Here is a 25989-nt window from a genome sequence, read left to right as displayed (position 1 = left end):
AGAGCTTCATATATCAAAGTGCTTTGGGAAGTGCTTAGCAGTCATGAAGCTTCTTAATCTAAGGAGACTATCAAAGGAGAAGCAGGAGAAAAGATAGGGAATTTCACTGGGTTTTACAGTGGGATCATGTAGTTCTGTTTCATTGTAGTTTTCAGGTCTGTTTTAAATGGAATTTTAAAGTTGATAGATTATTTGGTGGTGGTGACTTAAGATCTTACTGATAACTTTTGAAAGTACCAAAAATATTGAAAAACAGTGTATGTATTCAGCTTCAGCTTAACTTGGTGAAAGGTCTGCTGTTGATTTATGATTCACTAAAAACATCCATGTGCCTGAACTATTCAGTCAAATGTTATTGATTTTGAAGGGTAACTGGTGACAGTACTTGTTTTTGGGAGATTTGCTAGTTCAATAAGTTATTCTGTAATATTTCTATAACGTATGATAGGTGTATAACTTTAGATGAGAGCAGAAAGGTTCACAGACTGGAATTTCTCCTACTTGTTTTAGAAAAAGTGTATGCCAGTGTTGTAATGCCTGTATGAATGCAAGGCTCTTAGAAGATTTCTGCAGCTGAAAAACTAGGGCTTGAAAAGTAGTTACTGAACAAGTTTTGGCAAGAAAAAGGATTTAAGGAGAAGAATTTTACCATCTCTTCATGAATTGTCATTATTCAGGCTACATTCATGCATACAGCCATTTTCAAGACATCTTCTATTTATGCTGTCTGTAATCTTCTGTATTAAAAAGGAGAACAACTTTGAGTTACTGCTCAAAGTAACTTTCACAGCTGCTTGAACATTTTTACTGAGAGTATTTCTTGCACTAGGTGGAAACATTAACTTTTAATTGTAGAAATTTTTTTTCGCTTAATATGGAGGTTATAATAAACAAATTTTTGTACTACAGTCTGTTTTGGGGAAGAGACTTTATCCGTCATTGTACACAGTGCCAAATACTATGTTTCTTTCAGTAGGAATTCTAGTATGTTGGACATTGCAGCTGTGATACTTTGGGATCTTTACACTGCATGCTGGTCTAACCTACTCCTTTGAACCATACTGTTGTTTTTCCTAAGGGTCCTTCCACCACCTCAAGTTAATATGAGGTTTAAAGGTATAATTCCCAAGAAACAAATGTAACTATGTCATCTTCAGTTGTAAGACTTGAATCAAGAACAAAGGAGTACCTCACAAGTCTCTAAGGGATTAATTGTGTGAGTGAGGGCTGATTGGCCTTTGGAGATACTTCAATAGTTCAATAGTCTCTTTCCATCTGAAATCCTCCTTATGTTTTATGGCAGGCAGAAATTTACAAGAGATTAGAATACACTATGACAGGTGAGAGAGGCAATGACTTTTTTTTCTTGTGGCAGCTCTGACTCCATGCTTTACTATGACTTGACCAGAGAGGCTCCTTACAGAGAGGGCTTTTACAGAGAGAACATCTCTTGTGTTGGGACTTATGAATATGTTTCACTGCAATGCCTTAATATCCAGAATGGTTTGAGAAATAATTCAAGCTAAAATCAATAGAATAAGGAATTAATGTTTTCTTTAAACACTTATCTTAGTTTCTCCTAAAGTTCTTCTCTTCCTATCCACTACCCTATTTTTATTTTCTTCTCATTGGAGTGATTTTTCAATTCTAGTAGCAAAGCACCCAGTCAGTGTCAGCTGGAATGTGTGTACACTTTGTGCATCAGTTGGGAGGGGTACTTGCATTAGCACTGAGCGATGCAGGGCAATTTTCCTCTTTGCTTGTGTTCAGGGTATTTTCAGTCACATCCTCTGGCTAGGATGAATGGCCACAGCTGAAGCCCTGAACTTTGAGCCTTTCTGCAGTTATGCAAGGAGCAGCTACCAGACCTCCAAGCTGCTAAATTCAGAGTTCTTTCTGAATGTACACTGACACGTGCTTCATGTACTGCGTTAGGGAGGTAATGCAAGACTTGCCTTTTACTAGGCATACATTGTTTGAAGAACTGCTCAAGTTGTTTCCAAATAGTTTTTCCATTCGTCAGATCTGATCCCTGAAGTTCTTTTCTCACAACTGCCCCAGATCTGTTTTACTAAAAGAGCTACACTCAGCAGCAAGTTTTCCAAAATGGGCTTGAACTGGAATAGTCTGTGTTCCCTGTGCTGTGAGAAATTTCAGGGCCAAATTTCAATGATGAAGGAAAAGGAAAACATACTTGCTTGTTTCAAGTCAGGACAGGAACTTGTCTTCCTGTGTGTGAGAATGTAGTTTATGTGCATTGCTTCACTGATCACTTTTTTATCATATGAGGAAAGCATTTCCCATGTATCATTAAAGGGATCTTAGGCTCCTGAGTGTGTTGTAAATGCCAGTTTATCTTTTAATTTTATTTAATTGATGCTTCCTTCCACATGAGGCTTTTTTAGTGGGGCATTTGATTACCATTGAAGGCAGGTAAGTTTTCTCTGCTGACATCTTTCTAAACTCTGTAGTTTCAAGAAGTTTTTTCTGATTTCCAATTTATCCCACTGCAGTTTTCATTGCCTGATTTCACGTGGTGCTCAGGCCTTGTGATTACATAATGTACATTCTATGAAAATGATTTCGTGCCAGAGGGGAACCTCAGAGTACAGGAAATCATTAACATGCAAAAAAACTTGAGCCCCAAAATAGCTTTAATTAGAAGCTTATTTCAAACAACTACCACCTGCCTCTCATTTTGTCTTTGCATTAGCTCTAAAAATACATTGTGGCTTAAAAGTGTGATTCAAATATATTCATATCCTGAATATATTTTTTATAATAAAACTACAAACAACAGTAGCTAGTCTTGTGCTTAAAAGTGGCACTTTCGGCTAAGGGACATTCCTTTTGAGATACAAGCTGCTGAAACTATGTAGAGTACACTAAGTGATTCCATCTGATGTGCAGAAAACACTGTGGTTTATATTCTCACTTTGTAAAAGTGTCACTGGCAAGGCCAACTGGCTGCAATAAGCTTTTTTGAAATGGACATTTCTGGTTGAGTGTTTGGAGGACTGCATTTCTCAAATTGAAACGAAACAGCTCCATTTACTAGACACACATTAAAAACAAATGGCTGAAGGAAATAAGTTGACCTATGAAAAGTGGGAAATAAGAGTTCATACACAATTTAATTTTCTTTAATTATGCTTTACATGTAATAGTTTGGATAACTGGAGTTTGAAGCACTAGTGCAAGCTAGTTAAAATCCAGATTTGAAAATTAGCGAGTAGGAACAACACAATTATGATTAACAAAGTGGTGGGTATATTAATAAGTGCTGCTGTGCTTTTAAAGCCAAAAGAGTGATTGCTGATTCAGTCTCATGCCTCTGTTAGTTTAGACAGTACACTTCAGTACTACAGTGTGCTTGCAGATCATTGCTCTAAAGACTTGTCATATTATGTCATGTCATATTCAATTGTGTCACTACTGTGTAAACAGGAGACTTTAACAATGATGTTTGTGTGTGATTTTGGTTATGCGCGCTAAAGATGAATGCTTCCATGTTTCGTGCGACGTGTCGCTTCATATATATTGCAGGAAGTGCGGTAGTGCTTCACTTCATCACTTCCATGATGTTATGGAATTGGTAAGAAGATTGATGTTTATAATATAGGCAAGAACAGAAGCTATTAGTATTTGTTACTTACAGTTACGTCAATGTTTGTAATGACTTTTACTTTTTTCTGTTATTTGAATTGCAATATGTCTACTAGGTTATCACTTCATATCAATTGTATCTGCTATAGTTTTCATCAGAAGAGTAGAAATTAACAACTTAATTGTATATTTTAGACAAGCTTAAACTCTAAAGATTTTGGTCAGCAGTTGTCTAAGACAATTTTCTCACTACTATTGGTATAACCAGGAGTACCTGAAATTTAATTCTATTACAAAATAGTAATATGGTAGTAAGGGCATTCACTTTGCAATAAATGTCTTTTACATCTATATCAAGCAATGTTTAGAACTTTTCAAAATGTAATAGCAATTTGGTAAAAAATGGAACATACATAACATACGTTTTTCTGTGACTTAAATTGTTTTATTTTCGGTTTTAATTTTTCATTCTTGTTTTTTCCCCCTGACTTTATATCTTTCTGTGTAAGAAAAGATGAAAAGCAGGCAGCCTTAAAAAACCCCAAAGTATAAGTGTGTTCTACCACTGTGCCCTCCAAAATATAAATTTCAAGCTGCTATCTGTAATCAATTTGTCTTCAGCTTACAGGTGCTAGGATGTTCACCTCAAGTTAGATATTGAAAGTTAAAGTTCAGGAAATAAGGCTGTTGGACAGCTGCAGATTTCGTCTGTAGCACACTACTGATGGTAGGAGAATTCATAGAGACTTTGGAAGAGGATTTGAAGATTCTCTATACCCAGACTTAGAGGGTTGCATTCTTGAGAAAGTGTAAAATAGAAGTGGAACCAAACAGTTGGCTACTGAGAGGGTTTACAGTGATGTACCTGATGCTGAATGTGAACATATGTGATTTTGAGGTAGCGGAGGTAGAAGGACTGTGGTCACGCAGACACCTGGGTTATTAAGCACTGTTTTCTTGCACATCAAACAAAAATGCCACTAGTTATTTGTAGTAGCCAGTGACTATGCTTCAAAATAACCATGTCTGAGAGAGTGTGGTGGCAACCAGTGGGCTAGCACCTTTTACTAGATGTCAGTGTTTATACTAGTTTCTAAGGGAACTTTTATAGGTTAGTAATTATTTTATACAGCTGGCTCACTCGTACCCTTTCTAGACTGCATCAGCAGTGTGATAATAATGTCAGCAGCTGTTGGGAAGTAGAAGCTGGGTATCATTAACATTGATAGCATACTAGTACAAACTGCTCAATATTCTCTGCTGGTTCCTAGTCTTTTCTGGTCGGGAGCATGTGATAGGACTAAATCCTGTGAAATTTCAGAGCTTAGAGGGACAGAAATCTACTGTAGATGCCTTGGAGTAGTTCAGAGATAAAAGACAGAATTACTTCTTTGAATGTCTGATTTGAATGATTCTTCTTTTGACATCATCTGGTCCAATCCCACTTCCTGAGCAGATTTGGCTAGAAGTTGCTCAGGATTACGTTCTGTTGTATTTTCTGTATGCCTATGGGAGAAGAGTTTGCAACCTTTCTGGAAAATGGGCTGTAGTGTTTGATGACCTTCACCGTAAAAAAACAAAACAACCAAAAACCCCAAAACAAACCCCCCCCAAATAACCAACAAAGAAACCCTCCAACCTATGTTCAGATAGAATTTCATATGATGCAGTTTGTTACTGTTTACTTTAGTCCTGTAAGTGGATGCCAGAGACATGATGACAGAGAAGAGTTTGTCTTGCTCCTGTCTTTTCACTAAAGACTGAAAGATTCAACTTTGCCTCAACCAAATGAGCAATCTGAATTGCGCTTTCAAATGTCCTTATCATGTTTGTTATTTGTAACAGGGCTTATGGTATGTGATGAATTATATGCAGAATCTGGAACAAAAGGATGGTAGATCTTTTTAGAAAATGGAAAAATCTAAAAAAGAGATGAAGGAAGTGGGAAGGACCCTACTGCTTTATCTTACTTCTTCACCACCTGCCCCCCCCCCCCCCCCCCCCCCAAGTTTTTACCCTAAGCTAAATTTTTATTGTGTAATTAAATCACAAGGACAAATAACACAATCTACTTTCTGGCCTTTTAGACTATTTATGTTTAAGTAGTTAAAGTTTCTGTGAAGAATCACAGTGGAGATGAACAGTGTTTTGCACTGTGCATTTGTTTCATTTCAGATATTGAATATTTCTTTGACTTTTGTTACCTTTTTGGAATGAAGTTGTAGTCTATTTTTATTTTGCTTCACCTTCCTATGTTAGAATACTTATTAAAAGATTGAGGGTGGAACTAGGTGAACAGAATTTATTTGGGTCGTTCCTGCATACAGAATCATTCCTTAGACAAAATAGAGTATTTCAATAGAGGTGAAAAGACAATAGACATTTGAATATTTAATGTAGTGTTTGCAAGGTAAGAGCTTATCTATGAATTCAGGAGAGATGCATCTATCAGCTTCACAAAGTGTTAGTCCAAATGGTATAGCTCTCTTTGAATGCCTAAAAAATACTGTTTATATTATATACATGTATATACGAGCTGTTACTCTTGCATATGAAGTGCAAACTGCATCATCAGCTTCTGATCTAAGAAATCTTCCCAGTGAGACTTTGAATTTAGATTGGTGTACTTTAGGCATGACAAGCCATGTCCTATGTCGTGTCTTATGGCTACTGAATAATGCATGAGGCTTGAAGTAATTTACTTCAAGCTGCATTTTTAAAATTTAATATTTTTTAGACTTGCTGGTAATACAGTTGGACTTTTTTGGTTTTTTTTTCTTTTCTTAAAGATAGAAAATGTGAATATAAAACATGGAAGACATTACCATTGTATTATTTTCACAACAATACATATTTGTGGGACTTTCTGTTATGTTGCTTAAGTAGACTTGAAAGAATAGAATTGGTTATTTAAAACCACAATTGTTATGACTACTTGTAAGGTATGGAAGAATTTAGGGACCAGAATAATTTGGTGTTTTGGGAATATTGAAACACTTCTTTAAACTTAAATTGTAATAGTTATATCCTTAGGAATGTTGTTTTGAAATTAAGTATCTTGCTGGTTTTTTTTAAATGTAGTCTGAATGTTATTCCCCCCCACAATCTACTTTGTTTATCTTAGAAAGTAAGCTGTTATTGAGGTTGGAATATTTAGTGTTTTTCCTCGTAGTAAATACTCCCGTAAATGAAAATTTACTTTTGTTAGCATTCCTTATGAGTACAATTTTAATTTACTCACAGTTTTAGTATTAAAACAACACAAATAATGTTTTCTTTCCTTTGTGTTTCTTTCTGTTGCTTCCCTTAGGTCGAGATTTGATCTGCATACAGTCCATGGATGGAATGCTCATGTTGTTTGAACAAGAAAGTTACGCTTTTGGCCGGTTTTTACCTGGTTTTCTTCTGCCTGGTCCTTTGGCTTACAGCTCTCGCACAGACTCTTTCATCACAGTGTCTTCTTGTCAGCAGGTTGAGAGTTACAAGTATGTGTTTATGTTCAGTAATTATAGTGTACTTTGGTGGTATCATTTACTAGGAAAAGACATTGAAAATAATCTTGTTTAATTGTTAATGCCTTTACTGGAGTATCCAAAAGCAAGTAGTTGCAGGAAAGATGTTATGTGTTGCTGAGTGATGACTGTCTCAGTACAGTCATAGAAGAAAGTGTGCTGTGAGTCCTGAAGACTTTATGGTACTATTTTATTTTTATAAAGGTAATAAGTCTACTGGTTTATCAAGGCTCTGTTGCTCCCAAGTGCCAGGTATTTTCCTTGCTTCAGTTCAGTCTAGCCTGTTCTTTCAGCACTGGAACATGGATGAAACTGTTGTGAGCTGATTTAGTTTGTGACCATATTAAGTTTATGGGTTCAACATTTAGAAAAATAGCACAATATGGAAACTGAAGACTGCACAAGACATTTCCACTTCCTCCAAGCAGAGGGTCTATGTATTATAAGGCCATCCAGACACAAATCTAATAGATAATAAGAAAGATTTTGATGGACAAACAAGGGAGCATTTGTGTTTACTGTGGAGGAGCAGCTTGAATCCATGGAGCTCTCTGATGCAACCATCATCTTGAGAGTTTATCAAGTATCCATCTGTTTAGAGTCAGATGGATGCTTGAGCAGTGGAACATTGAGTTGGATGTTTGCTGTGAAGCCTTTCTCAAACAAGATGTTTTCCCTGTTTCAGACCCTTCTTCTCACAGAGGACTAATGTTAGGGTAATAGAATTTCTATCCCTAGCAGTAAGTTGGGGTGGGGTGGTGTTTGAGGCAGAGCTACTACCTGTGATGGCAAAAATCCACACCCCCTAAAATGGATGAAAAAGTGTCAGAGCTGTCAGTCTCACAGAGCAATAGTTGTTCACAGTTCTAACCAGCAGCCAAAGATGAATGATGATGATACTGGAGCCAGTATTTCTTTAACATTTTCATCTTAGATAAAAGGACAATCTCCTGAAAATCTCCTGAAAATCTCCATTTTTGGGAGTGTATAATATAAAGGGGTTAGATAGGGCGGCCATTCAGAGGAATCTCATGAAGCTGAAGGAATGGGCAAGTACCTTAAGGAATTTTTCAGAGGTAATCATACATATTGAAGAAAATAAGAATGACCTTTTTTATAAGTAGTGCCTTGGGAATCTAATCCAATGCTTTGTCACACTACCCTGTTCTGTCACCTATAGTTCTCAAGCAATATTCTTTTTATTTTGCTGCTTAAGATTAATCAGATTATAGCTATCACGTATTGTTTTCTTAAAACTGGACGAGATATACATGTTGCAAATAAAAGTAATTTAATAGAAAATTAATAATTTTCCTAAGAATTTAGAATTTAAATTCAAATACAATATTAGAATACAATTATAATATAATCTATGAATGTTTTTAAGGAATAAAGAAACATTTTTTCCTTTAAAATGAACATCTCACAGGTTTAAATTATGTACAGATTCTTGACCTTACAAAAGATCTGACTACAATTATTCATAAGTCTGTTACTAAATCAAAAGTGTGCCATCCTTACTGTAGGGATATAGTTGTAAAGGAATTTTTCACTTGGTTATTGGTCTTTAGTGTCAAATGTTAAGACACTAATGGAACTAATCTCTAGTGTGTGTCTGAAGTATTAGGACATTAGAACAGAGTTAAGTAATTATTTTAAAGTGAAGGAAATAGATATACTAAGGAGAGAAGAGGTTATTTTATGGTATTGAATAAAAAATACAACAGTTCTATCCAGTGCTTTTAGCAGAACAAGTTGCCAAACTTCAAATTATCCATCTCCTTATAGCTCTAACAGACCAATGGCTTCATTTGATAGCAATTTTTACTGTGTTTATCCTGAATTCTTTCAAGATCTAAAAGCAAAATGCCTCTTACATGCTTGATGTGACAGCTGAATTGAAAGTTTGTGTTGGTCATCTGTGGCTTGAGTTTTTTTTCATTAGCTGGTACGTGAATATCAATATGTATTGCTATTTGATGTGAAACATCCGTATTAGGTCTCTGATTAGTTATTAAAATATTACTGTGCTTTCCAAGACTATCAGTAAACTGTAGTGAAGAGAAAATTTTGTTAGGTCAGGATCCTTCTGGCTCTTTTCCAACTCAGCTTATTCGGTGATTTTGTGAATCTGCAACTTCTCCAATAAATGTCTTAAACTGAAAAAGGGAAGTAAATTCATTCAGACAAGAGGGCAGTTAAAGACATCCTGGTTGTACTAAAAGCAGCTCTCTCAGTATTATTATATAGGTCATGGCATTCACCTTAAACAATTAGATTTCTTACTCTAAGTACTTAGTTTACCTTTGTCAGTAAAACAATTTTAGAAACTAAAATTCTTCAGTAGCAAATAGAGAATCACTGGTTAGTTAGGTTTGGAAGGGACCTCTGGAGATCATCTAGTGCAAGCCCCCTGTCAAGACAGGGCCACCTCAAGCAGGTAACACAGGAATATCCTGTTGGGCTATGACTGTCTCCAGAGAGGTTGACTCCATGACTCCCTGGTCAGCCTGTTCCACTGCTCTGCCTCCCTCAATGTAAAGAAGTTTTTCCTCGTGTTGAGGTGGAACTTCTTGTGTTTTAATATATGGCCATTACACCTTGTCCTTCTGTTGTACCACAATATTGTTCATGAAATGTGAAGAATATTGTTGTCATCATTTTAAATCTCCAACTTTGACAATGAAGAAAAATATGTACTGCTATTTTAGATTGAATTGGAACATTCAGAATTGTGTTGCTTTAAGCTTAGGAGCTGATGGTACTCCATGACTTGAAGAATTAAATGCTGTGTTTTTGGATCAGTTTAATTTGGGTCTTATTTTATTGTTTGTTTCACTTATGTAGAAACCTTCAGTATTCCACAGATTATCTATGTGTACACAGAGGAAATGGGGGAGATCACTGAGTTAGGATACCAGCAGCAATTCAGGAAACAGTTACAGAAGAATCAGCGAGGATGCAGTTTGAACACACAACTTTACATAGTTGTAAAGAGAACAGATAGATGTACAGAGCTTTTATGTCAGTTGATGTTGTTTGTTCAAATGTCTTCATTACCAGTTTTTCTTAATATGGTTTGTTGGCAGTTAAAATAATAAAACTGCCCCAAACCTTTCAACTTTTGCTAAATGTGCCACCTACTGATTTCAGTTTACTGTGATCTCTTAGATTGAAGTCACTTAGTTTACTTAATGGAGGTGCTTGCAAGTTTACTATTAAATAAAGGAGATTGTATTTCTGAGTGGTTTTTAGAAGCTTTAATAAGAGAGAAAAAAAGTATTATTTTTTAAATTCTAATTTCACCATTTGATAATTTGTTTCTTCTGTCTTTGTGGTCTGTACTTCTATCTACTGATATTTAGACTGTTGAATTTATTTTAACTCCACATAAAATCTGAATAGAAATGCTTGTTTTAATTTCTACCCTTACACTTAGCTGCTATCCTACACTGATACTAGTCTTAACATCCTTGCTGATGGCAGACATGTTGCAGTAGGCTTTCTACCCATCCATTTAGGCTGTGATTGTACTGTGTATGTATATACATGATAATTATATTTTATTTTTTATTTAATGTAGAAGTAACTACAAAGATACAATTAAAAAAAATATTTTTAAACTGCCTGTAACAGATACCAAGTGCTGGCATTTGCGACAGATGCTGATGAAAGACACGACACAGAACAGCGAAAACTCAGTTCTGGAAAAAGGCTTGTGGTAAAACCCGTTTATTTTACATACCCTGTATGGACACTGCACACACATTGCAATGACTGACACTAAGTAACGAATGGAAACATTGTCTGCTGACAAAGGACCTGATCCAAGTGCTGCTAAAGGCAATGGAAAGAGTCCAGTAGATTTCTATTAAGGTTTCTTTGGGCCTCAGTTGTTTTAGGCTGGGCCTTAAAACTTGCTGTTTCCTAATGAGAAAAGAAAAACAACTGCAGTGCAAATAACTATAACTATTTCCTGGGTTAATCTTTGTAATGCAGAACCTACACTGTAGTAAAATAGATAAATAGGTGCACCTGAGTTATTGCTCATGTTTTTAAATGAAGTCTGGTTGTGACTTTGTATTGTAGAAAATGAATCTCATTCTCCTTGGGGAATCCTTTGTATTTAGACAAAAATTCTTAGTAAAATGTTTCCATAAATAATGTCCTGAACTCTTCTTATCAAGAACCTGTGGATTCAATAGTCTTCTGGAGGTCCCTGTCAACAATTTGTTCAATATTTGAGCTGCTTCTTCTTAAGAGGAAGAGAATTTAATTCTTGTTGGTCCTGCAGTAGAGTTGCTTGTCTGCTAAATATACTGCATATATAAAATGCTAGATTCCTCATATTTCAGGTACAACAGTAAAATACTGGGAGAGCATATTCGTTTCACTAATTGTAGAGTTTTTCAAATACACATAGGCTGAATCCTACATATAGAAGTAGGAGAAGGCAATTTATAAATTAAAAACCTGGAGACTTCATCAGATAGACTGCAAATGAAACAGTTTTTTTGAAATCTAAAATGTGAAGCATGCTTGGAAACAAACGTAATAGGCTGGGTTTTTCCCTTTAACTTTTAAGATGGCACTTCCAGTTTCATATATCAGATATACCAGGATATTTGCTGGCACATTCTATGCTCTTTAAGCAAAATAATTGGTGTTGTTTATATACGGAGTGCTGACACTTGAACTTTGATATATTTTTACTTAAAAATTCTAAATTTCTGTTTAACCATCTGGGCAAAAGTCAAAAGCATTTTTTGCATATGTATTTAGTTGAAATTTCTCAGAGGAGTTGAAGAAACAAACCAATGAAATGTGTAAATAAGCAGTAGTATTATTTAAAGACAGGTGAGGCAGAATTTCTAAGTCGCTGTTTATTACATCAATGTACATAGTTGGAGAAGTAAACGAACTGTGACATACACCAGCAGTCTCCAGATTAAAGGGTGTACATGAGTGACTGGAAGCATGGGTATTGGCTTACACACCTAAAATATTTGTCTAGTTTTCCATTTACATGTATTGGTAGAATCAGTTGTCTCCTTTTGCTCTTTATCCTTGTCCTTTAATAACCAAGGACATGTACAGAGGCAGATGAAAATTATTCTAAATATCTATTCTTGGATTCATTAATTAAAGTATAAAGCTTTTCCATTTTGAATGGGATGTGCATTTTAAGTTCTGAATGTACTTAACTGAACTGCATAGTCATGCAATTCATGACTATTAAGATGTTTTTGCTGCTTGAGTCACATTAGGGAAAGTTACTGACTGCCCTCAGAATAAGAGGATAATTCTTATCCAGAGAAAGACCTTGATTTTGCTTTTCTATCTATGTTAATGATATGTAATTTGATTAGTTCTGAGCCTTCTCAAAGTTTTGTCGTTAATATGCAGTTGTCATTTGATTTCTGGAACATGCTTTTTCTTTTGAAGGTGGATTGGGTTTTAAACATTGGAGAGCAAGCACTGGGTATATGCGTCGTCTCATTTAATCAGGGAGTTTCTTCTGTTTTTGTGCTTGGTGAGAGAAACTTCTTTTGCCTAAAGGATAACGGACAAATACGATTCATGAAGAAGCTTGATTACAGCCCGAGTTGCTTCATTCCTTACTGTTCAGGTTTGTAAAAGGAAGATTTAACTTTAGCTTGGTTACTTTTAAAAAAATTTTTTTTCAACTACTGAATAAATATATTTTTCTGAATAAGTACGTTGGGGCATTGTGCAACCTGGTCTAGTGGAAGGTGTCCCTGCCCATGGCATTTAGGTTAGATATTAGGAAGAAATTCTTGACTGTGAGGTTGGTGTGACACTGGAACAGGTTGTCCCAATGCTGGCAGTGTTGAAAGCCAGGTTGGATAAGGCCTTGAGTGATCTGGTCTAATGGGAGGTGTCCCTGCCCATGTTAGTGGGAGCTGGGACTAGATGGTCTTTAAGGTCTGTTCCAACCCAAGCCGTTCTCTGATTCTGTGAGTCTATGATCTGTAGAATCATAGAATTTGGAGCTCCGTTTTTGAAAGAGGCAGGTTTATTTTCAAATGTTACTTTTTGTGAAGTGCTATAATTTTTAGAATCTAAATATTTTCTTATCACCAAGTGAAGATACTTGTCTTGTTGCTATCAAAGCAACAAACACAGAAGAAGGACAGTCTTTGGAAGAGTAAACTAGTGTTTGAGGACCTTTTGATTAATGACTTTCTGATATTTACATATTCTTAAAAATATCAAAGTTTATTGTTATTACATTGGTGGAAACAACTTGGTTAGATACTTGGTTCGAATTATAGACTATTAATACCTATTCTGTTTTACTGTTTCAAAAACTGTCTGATAAATTTTTGACATAAAAAAACTTTTGATAAAGTATGTCTTCTTTTGAACTTGAAATATAACTTTAATCTGAAAAAATTTGATCTTAGAAATCCTCATATTTTATACTTTCTGATTTGAATTATACTATAAATAAACCCTATAAATGCATACACATTTAATTAGTATTCACAAGTTAAAGAATTAGCAGATATTTAATCAATATGTATTTTGTCTTATCTATCCTGGCATGTCAACATAGCCATTATGGGTCTTTGTCATGTTTTAAATTACCAAATGTGGCTGCCCAGAATCTTAGAAAGTTGTGGCATGTATTGTGAAATATGCAATTAAATTGGTATCCATAATTAATCACATATGTCCTTGGTTGTGTCAATGTAACTTTCCTAACTTTTGATGCTTTATAATAAATTAATTTATAACAACTAATGGATTAAAAATAAAATAAAACATAACTATAAAGGAAAGTACTGGCTTTTGAAAAATCTTTCATCCTAAAATTCTTTTTTTATCTTTGAACAGTGCGAGAAGGAACAATAAACACTTTAATTGCAAACCACAATAAAATATTGAATGTTTATCAAGATGTTACATTGAAATGGGCCACTCAACTTCCCTGCATTCCTGTGTCAGTAAAAGTAGCGAATTTTCAGTAAGTAGCTTGTTAAAGTTTACTTTTTACTTCGATTAATCTCTGGTTGTGTAATCTATGTCTAGATCCTAACAAACAGTTCTGAGGTATATAACAAATAAGGTAACTTTTAAAAGGAAAATTCTAAGTTTTTTTCCTTTGTTTCATAAAATGTTCATTTCATTAATGAGCATGTGTCCTGGAGTAACTTTATGATGCTTGTATGTATGCTAGAATAATACTAGAATTGTTTTTTGGTTTTTTGGTTTTTTTTTTTTCTTTTTTTTTAGTGAAGTTTGACCCTGGAGTCTCATAGCTCCAGCCCAGTAGCTTCTTTTTGAAAAGAATGAAAAATGTGGTTGTGCAATCTGGCAAGGTCCTTCCCTGAGACAGGAAAATAGGGAAACTCACTGAAAATCTGTTCTTCATTAAGAATTTAAGAGCATATTCATGAGCATATGCATTCCAGAGATGATTTGTTAGAACAGATTATTAAAATCCAGTGTTAAATTATGGAAATAAGAGAATGTTTAAATTGCTGAGGGCTGCACTGCACCAGACCAAAACTTTTTCTAAAAGAAGAATGAGACAGATCAGGGAAAAAGTGGTTGGGTGAAGAGAAGGTAGGACATGTTTATAACTTGTGCTGGGACTGTCACTGAAATAAGCAAACCACAGAAAGGTTCAGCCAGTGTTTTTATACAATCCAATTTATGCTTGTACTGTGTGTCCCGAGAGCCAGCTGGGTGCTGGTTGCCCAGTGCCTGTGACCATAGGAGATGCAGTAGGAGTGCCCTTGTCACATAGATCTTCTGATCCTCAGCAGGCTGGTAACTGCTGGGCCAACACACGCTGAATTGCTAAACGTTTGATCACAAGTCAAGCATTTTACCTCCAAACAAATAGAAATAGAACATCTGACTAACTAGCTTTACTGAGTTGTGCAGAGGAATCTGAGGGATGTTTGTGTTTTGTTTGTTACTAATAGATACAATTAAAAAAAAATCATTCATAATTTATTTTTTTAGGCGAGAGTTGGGCTCGCTTTCATCTAACAAACAGGTCTCAACAAGTGAAAAATAATGAACAGTCTCTGTGGGCCACTTAGTATAACCCAGAAGTTAATTAAACAGGATACGACAGTACAGCTTTTGAAGTATGGAAAAAATATTTGAATTACATAAATTTGAAAAAAACCATTGATGTTTACAATAGCAGATTGCACTAACATTTGCATATACAATTACTTGTTTGGACCCATTGTATTGAACCATCTGTTTCAATAATGTGTCTAAAATGTTTATGCAGCTTCTGCCTGTTCCCTGTGAAATTCAACACTCAGCAGTTTGATATTAGGGAGAAATCTGAGAGCCTAACATCTGTCCCATCTCAATTTGCTAGTTAGATTCAGAATTCCCACAGACCAACGAATGCTGGGGTTTGACTTGGGGTTGTGTTCTTTAGCAGGCAGAGAGGCAGCAATGCAGTTATGCAAACCTCTTTATACAGGTACTGATGAATGAAGGAACATCTGTGTGCCTGCCCCCAGTGGCCTGAAAGGCCGGGAGAAGTCCAGGGCTGTGTGTTTCTGAGCTATGCTTTTACCTGTCTATTGGAAAACATGCAGGATGCTTGTACTTCCTTCTGGCATTAAAAAAAAAAAATGACCTAAACAATGAAAACTGTAGTACAGCCTATAGAGATAGTAATTTGGCTTTAACAGGGCATATGTGTTTGTTTTGGTGTTTTTTTTTCTTTTAATATTTTGAAAGGGAATTCCTTGTGTGTCAGTGTGACAATGATTTTCTTGTACTCAAGAGAGACCTCAGTTGGGGCCTCTGAGCACAGCACTACTGGAACATAAATAATATTAAGGACTTTAATAAGCATAAAGTTGTTAATCCTACACTGCTGAAAGATTGAAGTGCCTTAAATGCAATGTATGCCAATTAATTACTTTCTTCACTTTTATTGCAATAATACTTACAGAGTATGTGGAGCATTCTGAAACAGTTGTCTCTACAGTTCATACATGTTCATTTGTATTTTCCCCTTGGCATAATGTCTGTTAGTTCTAATGTTTGACTCTAGCTTGATGGATAAGAAAAACACTATTAAAAGCTATTTTATGTAAAACCCTTGGGGCAGGAGTAGTGATTTCCTCACAAAAGCAGCTTGTGATTGCAGTGTATGCCACTCCTTATTATTTATGAATTGATTTTTTCCTTTTAGAATAATGTGTAATACAGTATTTCTCTATTGCAATACCACTATGTAGAAAAAGATAATATACCAGAACATTTGAGATTAAATTCCAATACAAACTTCTTGATTTCCATCACATTCTCAGAAACATGGAAGAAAAAATAGAACGAAGGAGAAGCGGTTACTTAGAATATTTTAGGTGTTTCTGCACTCTAAAATTATGTATTTTTAAGCTGTTAAATTACACTTTTTTTGCCCTCTGTTAAAACCTGAATGCTCTCTGTCAGGATATTGAAAATTTGCTTCAAAAGCTTGTGGTCAGAAACTTGAACTGCAGGCAAAATTTCGAGTGCTTATCTTATTCTGGGTTTTTCTGGAATATCTCTGTGACTAGTCACTGAACTGGAATTTCAGTTCTTGTAATCATTATAGAAGTTTGTCCCTTATGTTGTTGGAAGTTTATATTCTGGTTCTGCTAGTGTATATTAGTTACTGTTTCTAACATATTTTTAATGTCAAGGGGTCTCCTACATACTTCACACTGCCTGGATTGCTTCAGAAGTGTAACCACTTACACTGACAATTTCAATTAATTTGAACTGCTTAGGTCTCTGTCTCAGCACAAATTTATCTTCCCACGGATAAGCCTGCTTGAACATTTATATTTTTGTGTGCCGTGGGTTGTTATCCTTCAAGGTGTGGCTGTGCACACACATTCTCACTGAAACTCTTGAAGAAAATGGCTTAGGTGTTCTGCTTGAGTTGATTAAAAACCCCCAAACATCCCCCCACCAAATCCACAAACGGCCCCTCCCAAACCTTTCTAGAGTGGTTTGAAGAGAAACTGTCCATATGCTTCAGCTGAAACAGCTGAAATCTAGGAAAGTTACATGAACAAATGACAGGAATTCCTACTCTGATCAGAATTTCAGTATTGAAATAGCAGTTGTAAGCAGCAGTATTTGCTTGGTATCCATCATAATTATGTGAGTGTCTTCATAGAATTGACTTTAAAGTCCGTTCCTTTTTTTCCTGCCCTTGAGTTTCCATTTTTCTGTTTCATGACAGACCTCTTTTCTAAGACCTACTTTGTACTGCCACATCTCCTTTACAAAGGAAATTTCATAAGCAGTATCTCTTACACTTACAGATTATAAATGGTAGGACTTTGTCATTGATTGATGCTTCTTGAGATGTGTTAAGATTTCTCTCTCTCTGTCTCTTTCTCTTCTCACTTTTTATGAGCACATCACAAGTCGTATTTGTTTTCTGTATCTGAATTATTCTGTCTCCAGTTGTCTAGGTATTATAATCTACTCCAAGTGCCTTGACCATAAAAGGTGCTTGGAGTAGATTATAATACCTAGACAACTATTTTTCTATTTATTTGACACTTGGCAGAGCTGTTTCACAGAGTGCATCTTTTAATGGCTGATTGATTGCACTGAGTATTAATTGCTCTGTCCGTGTTGGCCTGAAACTAGAACATTATGTTAAGGTGCATTTGGTCTAAAGCAAAATAGCTTGTGTTGCCAACCTCTGGGATATTTCTGTCACAAACATCTGAAAAGCCAGTGTGAGTTGAGTTTAAACACATAGATAGAGAGTTATATATACACTTATTTAGAGTTTGGATGTAGTCTCAGGAAAGGGGTTTCTGTTTTGATTAACCCTAGTTATGAACCTGTGTTTTGCCATAGGAAAGCATGAAGCCTTTAAATTGGGGGCTATTTTTTTTCCCTCTGAACATTTTTAAAATTCACTACTCTCCACTTTATTTCTTGGTTCTGTTTGTATACAGTCTTCAAGTTATATCTGATAAACCTGTGAATGCCAAAAGGTAGCCTGACTTTTTTCTTTTAAAATGAAATAGACTGCAAACTTGCTCAAATACCTCTTTTCTTCAAATCAGTGTTTCACGATGTCTCTAATTTTGGCTATTTGTTCTTTTGACTGTTTACCAAGAAATTAAGTCTGGTGGTATCCATATGGCAAAAAAATGTCGATTTCCTGTGGAATTTATCAGCAGGCACAGTTCTAACAGGAAGCCAGCCTGAGAGTTTAGGAGATATGTTGTGGGAAAGATATTTCTTCCGTCTCTATTCTGCTGGGGACTCTTAGTACTTTAGGCACCAGTTTATCACCAAACGTAATGGTTGAATGAAGCATATTTTCCCCTTCAGCCACATTACAATTTGGTTAGTAATACCCAAAAGAAAAAATTTAGAGCCACTGTAGTGAGGGAGAGATTTGTGAGTTTGTGTTTGGGGTAAGTCACCTGTTCTGAATATGGCAAATTTTGATTTAATTTCCCACATTTGTGACCCATTATTGCAAAACTTATGGCTTTTATCTGGAGTCAGTTGTGCACACTGTTGTCCTGTGCAAGGCCAGGACCTGGACTCAGCGATCCTTGTGGGTGCCTTGCAGCTCAGCATATTCTGTGATTCTCTAGTACTTGTCTGTAGGTAGTTGGATGCTTTGCATATATAGTGCCTCTTGTTTTTAGGAGCTACATGTGGAAATTAGAATACAGTAGTCAATTTTATTTCGTGATCATTTTTATCTACCTAAATATCTGTGAGCAAGACCATTCTTAGTGGAAGAAGGATTCTTGAAAAGAATAAACCACATAATGATGTGTGTGCCATGTAAAATGTGAAGTTGCTTTTATTACCTGGAGTTGAAAGGTATGGACAAGTTGATGAAAGTAGCTAGAATATTTGCTTTCACTTTCATTTATTTGACAGATAAATATCATTTTACTTGGTAGTGGAACATTGTGTTTTCTGAAGAGGAAATATAAAGAAGTCTGGAAAGGGCTTTTTATGCCAAAGTAATTTATTACCTCCAAAGAATTAGAATTTCTGAGTTTCTTAAAATATTAGATTTCCAGCACTCAACCTTTTAGCTTGAGTTAAGCTAGTAAATAATTTTTGTTACTTGAGATGGGGAAAAAATAGATTTTATTTTTTAAACCAAAGTAACTGTTGAAAAGTCAGGAAATAAAGTAGACTTTATATGGTCAAGATGACAAGCAGGGTTACTTAGCAAGCTTTATCCACACTTCAGCTCTTTATGAACTTCAAGTCTGCCTGGGTTTCTTTGGAAAAGTGATCCCATAAATATATCATAGGGTCCCACAGAATTACCACTGATTCTGTTTTGCTCAGTTTGCAATCAAGAAGTGATTTCTGTCTGCAAATTGCTTTCTGCTTCTCCAAGAATGATCACTGCAGTCTTGACTGTCGGGGCCATGCCTGAGCTCCTAACATTGGTACATGAACCATGAGCCCATTATGACTGTGTCAAATAGTAGTATATTGATCAGCCATCTCTTAAAACCAGCTGCCCATAGGCTATTGCTGTTAATTTTTTGACATATGCAGTTCTGTATTTCATTTTGCTGAATTAGAGGCTAAAATTTATTACTTTAAGGTTGCATGGTGTAGGCTGAGATGCAGGAAATACTGCAGCTTACTGAGTCACTAAAAAATTACTGATTTAAGTTGCTATAGTAGTGTCCCATTTTCTTACTACTTATAAGGCAAAATAAAGTGAATCATTGCATTTAGAATTTGTAACGTTATTCTTGTATGAGTCTCTCCCCTTGCATAAATAATAAAGAAGCAGAGACTATTTGACTAATGAAGGGACTGAAATTTAATTTTCTATGTAATCATGTTAATGAGTGTTTGAATATTGCACTGTCCCAGGTGGTGCTGATGGCCATGACTACTGCACTTTCCTGTCTCTCAGGATATCCCCACTTGTGTTACAGTTACACAGGTGCATTGCAAAAAAGTATTTTACAATATTTTAACATACAAGTTAGTTTTAAAGACAGTGACTTCTAATTTACTAAAGCATTAGTTTCTTGATCTGTACTGAGTTACATTTTACTCCGACTCTGCTAAAAATCATTCACTAAAATGACAAGTGCCTGCAGAAAAATTCCAAATGCTTTAAACCTGGGTGAGAAAGAATATGTGAGGAAGGCTTGGGTGGGTTTCATGACTTAGTACCTTACTGTGTTACAATACTCTGTTCCTCTCCAGTCTCTACCCATCAGTCTGCAGCTTGACTGCAAGGCTGAGGATTTTTGGTACCTGAGACAAAGATTGTCCCTACACCACCTCCAACACACTTGAAGCACAAGCCAATGGACATTTGATGCTGCACTTCAGGGTTGCCCATCAGTTTGCATTTTGAAGGGGAACACTCTGCTGATAGAGACATTAATTGTGTTTATTGCATTTAAAATGAAACCCACCTTTCCCACAACACCAAACAATGAAGAATTTTACAGTTAATGCAGTGAATGGAGAGAATCACCTTTTTCCTTTTTGAAAAATGTTTAATACAATGCTCCCTTAGTAGTTTATGATTCATTAGTATTTCATAATATTAGAATGGTTGGTAAGAAATGTGTGGTTTGTATACTTACGGGTGTAATGAGGTTTAAAGTCCCTATAGACTGTTGTTCACTGGCTTCATAGAACAAGTCTTGTGTGTATGAGTAATAGCTTGGGCCTGACATAGTTAACTTGCTTGCAACTTCATGGCACTTTATCTGAATGAAATTATATAAAAAGTCTCTAATTCAGCAAGCTGTCTCCTTAAAGAAGAGAACATAAACAAGGGTTTAAATTCTTCATTTTGACACAGGATTAATTTCCAGATTTGAACTCATTAGCCCAACAGACTGATGAGTTTAATTTAAATGAGTAAGGTGAATCAAAAAATTGTAGTTCACAATTCTGGTTTATAGTCATTGGATAAAAATGTGCTTTTATGAAATTTTAGCTTCTGATATTTTAGAAGGAATATTAAAATCTGCAATCAGTTTGTTAGTGAGAAAGTATTACCTCGTCCAAATATGAACTTTAAATTAAAACCTTTTTTCTGGCACAGAACTATAGTATGTTGGGTGGTTGGATGGAGGTACTTTATGTAGTTGGGCTCTCCAAACAGTAGAAAGGCAACAGGAATTACAGGAATTGAATTTAACTGGAAAAAATATGGAGAAATATTGTAGATGAATTAAATATATAAGGTGTAAAAGTGCAACCACATATATGGTAATACTGGGTGGAGTCAAAATAAAACTCCCCTCATTGAATTTTTTAGCTATCCAGGTGCTTGAAAATACTTTGTTCTTCATTCCAGCCCATCTGTTATTCCGTATTATAACTGACATCACCACAGCTACCACAACTGTTAAAGGATCACTGTATAAAAATGGCAAAACTTACATATAAACCCAGCAAAACTTAGCACTTATTACACAGTTTTATGGAAAGAAAACTGCAGGAATCAAACTTTATAGTTTGTTGAAAGATTTTCCCTTTCTGTATAGTAGTACTGTAATAGAGGCAATGCCAGTTATGACGTACGGTATGAATTGTTCGGCTTTATACATGTATATATATATAAATTTTTATTTGAGTGTTCTGTAAGAATGTTGCCTGATCTGAGAAATTAAATGCAGAGGTTTCTAGAATCTTTCTACTTAAACATAATTTCATTTTAAAGAAATGTTTTTAAGGAAAAAAAAAAGATTATATCTGTTTTTCTCATTGCTGATCTGCCACCAGATTTTTGAGATGGCAATAGAAAATATGAGCCTTTTTGAAGGTCTTTTGAAGAGATAAATTTAATATGTGTATCCTAGCCACAAAATATGAATGTGATTGTATTTCTTTTACTTTAGTGGGATTCTGATGCTGAAAAGGACACAGATGTGCCACATACTATGTCCAGCATATACTGTAATTCAGGACTGGTTTTTCTAGCAAGCCAGCTTCAAATTGTGTTTATTCTATGATACTAAGCACATGCCCATATTGCCAGTTCTCCTAATTTTATTGCATGTCACTTATTTGTTTTTTCAAAAAACTTACTTTTTACACTCATGTGATTTTGTAAGTGCTTCAACTTTAGAGTAACACTAAAAATATTCCTACCTTCATGGTTCTAGAGAAAACCTTAAAAGTGGAAATTCTCAAAAGCAAGAAGGCAAGTAACTCCCCTCTAGTATTTTAAATAAGATCCTTGCATTTAAACAAATATCATGTTTTTGGTTGGTTTTTTTTTTGGCCAGCTCACTATTTGTGTGTGCTAGTTGTTGTGACAGTGTGGACTATAACTTGTATCAGATTCTGAACTCTCAGTCTTGGAGCTGGTTATTGAGCAGTGGGTTGGAATTTATGGATGTATTCTGACACTCTGCCCATGAAAGTGCTGGATGTCTTGTTTGAAAAACAGTTTTATGAGAAGTTTCAGTCTGTTGATTTTGAATGTCTTGATTATTATGCTAGTAACCTGAAAGACTTTTTTTGTACAAGGAGGAGCACAAGGGTCATTTATGTCAAGCTGTGGAACTGAGGGGCAGTAAGCAGTGCAAAGTGCTAGAGATGCTTTGAAAAAACAGTTTTGTTCCTTACCAAACAAGGTGAGGATACAATTGTAAATGTTGTTGAAACGAATCGTAGAAAGTGTACACATTTTTTCCTTACTGAAATGCTGGTGAATTTTGAAACTTGCAGGCAACTGTGAAGAGATGTAAACTAATTTGCGTTGATTATTTTAAAAGTTATGTAATTCTTCAAGCTTTCAGAATAAATCAGTTTTAAAGACACATTATGGTTATTCTTATCCACCTCTTTATAATCTGTGCATGGTGTAATTTTCCTTGTGTACCTCCCAGTATTATCTTATAGGAAGCCAGCCATTAGGAATATACTTTATCTAAAATGATAAACTTAAGTAGAGTGTAGATTTTATCAGTGAATCTCCTTGCATCTTTTATTCTGGAAGCAGAGATCCCAGGGGCCTCTCCAGCTTGCCTGTAGTGATATGGACTCTAACCACTACCTTGAAGGGAGAGAAGGCTTAGAGGAAGGATAAATTTTTAGGCTCTCCATATCATAAATTCACAATGACATAGCTTTTAGTAGAGCCTTTGAAAACTGTTATATACCTGTCTGCCTGTGAGGGAGCTTGGGTTTGAAACAGATTGTAGGTTTCACATGAAGAAAATGCAAATGCAGAAATACATTCTAAGAGAGAATGAAGCATGGAGATGTTTTAAATGTGTCACAGCTGGTCCTAATTTTTTTCTTGTTGCTGGTGCTGATACTGTCACAGAAATCACAATGCAATTTCTCTTGTTTCTTGTTATTTAGAGCTCTGACATACAGGCTGCACTCTTACTAAAGTAATCCAACTGGTATGTCAGTCCTCATGCTCATTTTCAATTCTGCTAATGCCGCTAATAGTCTTAGATATGGAACTGTGACATTGAGAAATGCAATGTGTAAATGATGAATTTTTCCTTGATTACATTATGCTTCAGTGCTCTTTATATTTGTTTGCTTAAAGCAAGAACATATATTTCTAGAGGCCTGTCTCATCACTCTGAATATTATGTTTTTATTCTTCTTGGTGACAAATACTAATTTTACTTTAAAACTGCATTTTGGATAGATATCTGCTGTAATTTTAAAATAAAACTTTTGTTACTTCTGAAATAGTTTTGATTTCATATTTAAAACAACAAGAAACAAAGTTAGTAATACTTCAGATAAAATTCTGTATTTTGTATGCAGCTTGTAGCATGAGCTTAAATTTCATGCCTAGCCTGCCTGTATTAGTTCGTGTGTGGTGTGCGTGTTCCCTGCCTGGAGGGACCAGAAGGTTGTCTCATGCAGGGATGTCTGTCCCAGGGCATTAACTGTTGAATAATAGCCTGGTCAGATTGCCTTGTGCCAAGGAAATACCTGTTAAGCTGTTATACTGACCCTGGTAAAAAACCCCACACCTGCTTCAGATAATGTGATGTGGTAGCTCTCAGGGCTCACCTGCATGAAAGCTCCGCTGCCCCGCAGGTGGCAGTAGTGCTCTGGCAGAAAGGACCCCCGCCCCAAACTCCTGGGAGTACCCCTTGGTTTTAACTTGGCAGTAAAAGTAAAAACAGTCCATTTCCTTTTCTTTTCTTCTTTTTTATTTTTTTCTCTTTTTTTTTCTTCTTTTGTTTTGTTTGATGGAAAATACTCCTTTTTATTAGGTTGTTGGGTGGCGTTTTAGGCAAAGAGTCTTTTTCAAAAGAAAACTACACAAGGAGAACTACAAAAGCTAAAGCCTGATGAGAGTTTGTTCTGGCTATTTTGTTGTTTTGCTCTGTAGTGGTGCCATGTAAAGTTGCTTGTGGAGATGTCTTCACTCACAAGCAGGGAGCAAAAGTATCCATATAGGACCTGAAAGGTGGAGAATTCTTCAGCCATTTAAAATGGCCACATTCAGGTTTTACTCAGTTCTGGCTCTCTGCATTTCAGTGTTTACAAGGGGGGATAAATGTTAACCTGTTGTTCTAGTCATTATCACCGGCTGGGGGCTATGTACAAATTACAAACGGGATGAGACTGCTGAGGAACGTGCTTTGAGTTGTTTTATTTTCCAGCATCGGTCTCATTACGCGGTTATGACAATGGGAAGATGCCACCAGCTCACATCTCAGGCAGCAGACCAAGAATTTAATGTTGGAACTTACTTTATACATTTTTTGACTAATTACACAAAGCAAAAGCATCTTGACTATAGTTCCATCCAATCACTATAAGCACATGTACCTTTGGTTAAAACAATGCTTGCTTATTTCAAATGTAATACCTATTTGTAAGCTGTAAAACACAATGCACAGAGCTCTATTATTATGCTCAGAACTTCCTAATATCTCACTAGATATACTTTTCTGCAGCTTAGGGAATTATTGTAGACAAGCATTAATACACAGACCATTGTTCTATTTGTCCTTGCTTTTCTACTTACATAAGTTTTCTGCTGATCAATCTTATGGCTACTGCTTAGCTCTAATCACAGTTCTGCTGTCTGTGAGGCTTGCTTTTTGCAGTTTTCCCAAAACCATCTAATTTTATAGATTCGCACAGTCATAACTTCTATTTTTTTACCTGCTTTTTCATTGGTTATCAAGATGAAATAATGCTTCATCTCCCTCTTCTTCTTCTTCTTCCATGTATTTCATAATTTTTTAAACTAGATTAGTATCTGGTATTCTGTTAAGTTCAGCCATTCTAAGGTATCATACAAATGGGAAAGATGAATAAGTCTTTTCTGTAGAGCAGCCACTTTATGCTATTTAATATAATTACATATTGTTAAATAATTATATTTGAGCATTATATTTACATTATTTGTTTGTGTGTCCTCTGCAGAGCATGCAAAGCATGTTAAATATATAAATAGTTTAAAAAGAATTTTAATTTTTGGGAGCAATTAGATTGTCTGTTTCCATGTGTAATAGTAGAATGGGGAAGGCTTACATATATGAGTATTACTTCTAATGTAAGTTGAACCAAGATTTTTTTACTGAGGAAAGCATTTTAAAGAAGGCTGAGGGTGCTCTACAGATGTGCAAGGACAGTTAGGTATCAGTAGTGGCTTGCATTGAGTCACACTGGATGTGCTTTGAATATTCAGCTGTGGGGATACTTGAGATTTTGGAGTGTGCATTTAATAAGAGTTAGATGGGCTTTTTACTTTTATTCCCATTAGTTCATGTTAGAAAATTCTTATAGTTAGTTGCTCCTGATCTGATCTTCCTTCACTGTTTTATCAAATACTTCATGTAGTTACACCTTAAAATGACACTGAAATGGTAGCGAACTTAGAATAATT

The 25989-nt window shown here is 35.5% G+C and overlaps 1 protein-coding gene across 4 annotated transcripts in view; it reads left to right on the top strand.

Annotated features, from left to right (window-relative positions):
• The window catches only part of BBS9 (Bardet-Biedl syndrome 9), a 287548-nt gene that overhangs the window by 23154 nt on the left and 238405 nt on the right, over positions 1 to 25989 (top strand). For all 4 annotated transcript variants that reach the window (XM_039715217.1, XM_039715218.1, XM_039715219.1 and 1 more), the window contains exons 6-9: positions 6917 to 7091; positions 10755 to 10839; positions 12564 to 12747; positions 13980 to 14109. In XM_039715217.1, the coding sequence (XP_039571151.1) occupies positions 6917 to 7091; positions 10755 to 10839; positions 12564 to 12747; positions 13980 to 14109 (574 nt within the window). The remainder of the gene's footprint in view (positions 1 to 6916; positions 7092 to 10754; positions 10840 to 12563; positions 12748 to 13979; positions 14110 to 25989) is intronic.

This window comes from Passer montanus, unplaced genomic scaffold (assembly GCF_014805655.1).
Source record: "Passer montanus isolate IOZ18808 unplaced genomic scaffold, ASM1480565v1 scaffold32, whole genome shotgun sequence".
Classification (NCBI taxonomy): domain Eukaryota; kingdom Metazoa; phylum Chordata; class Aves; order Passeriformes; family Passeridae; genus Passer; species Passer montanus.
Note: the sequence above shows the minus strand (reverse complement) of the source record. Positions and strands in the feature narration are given on the sequence as shown.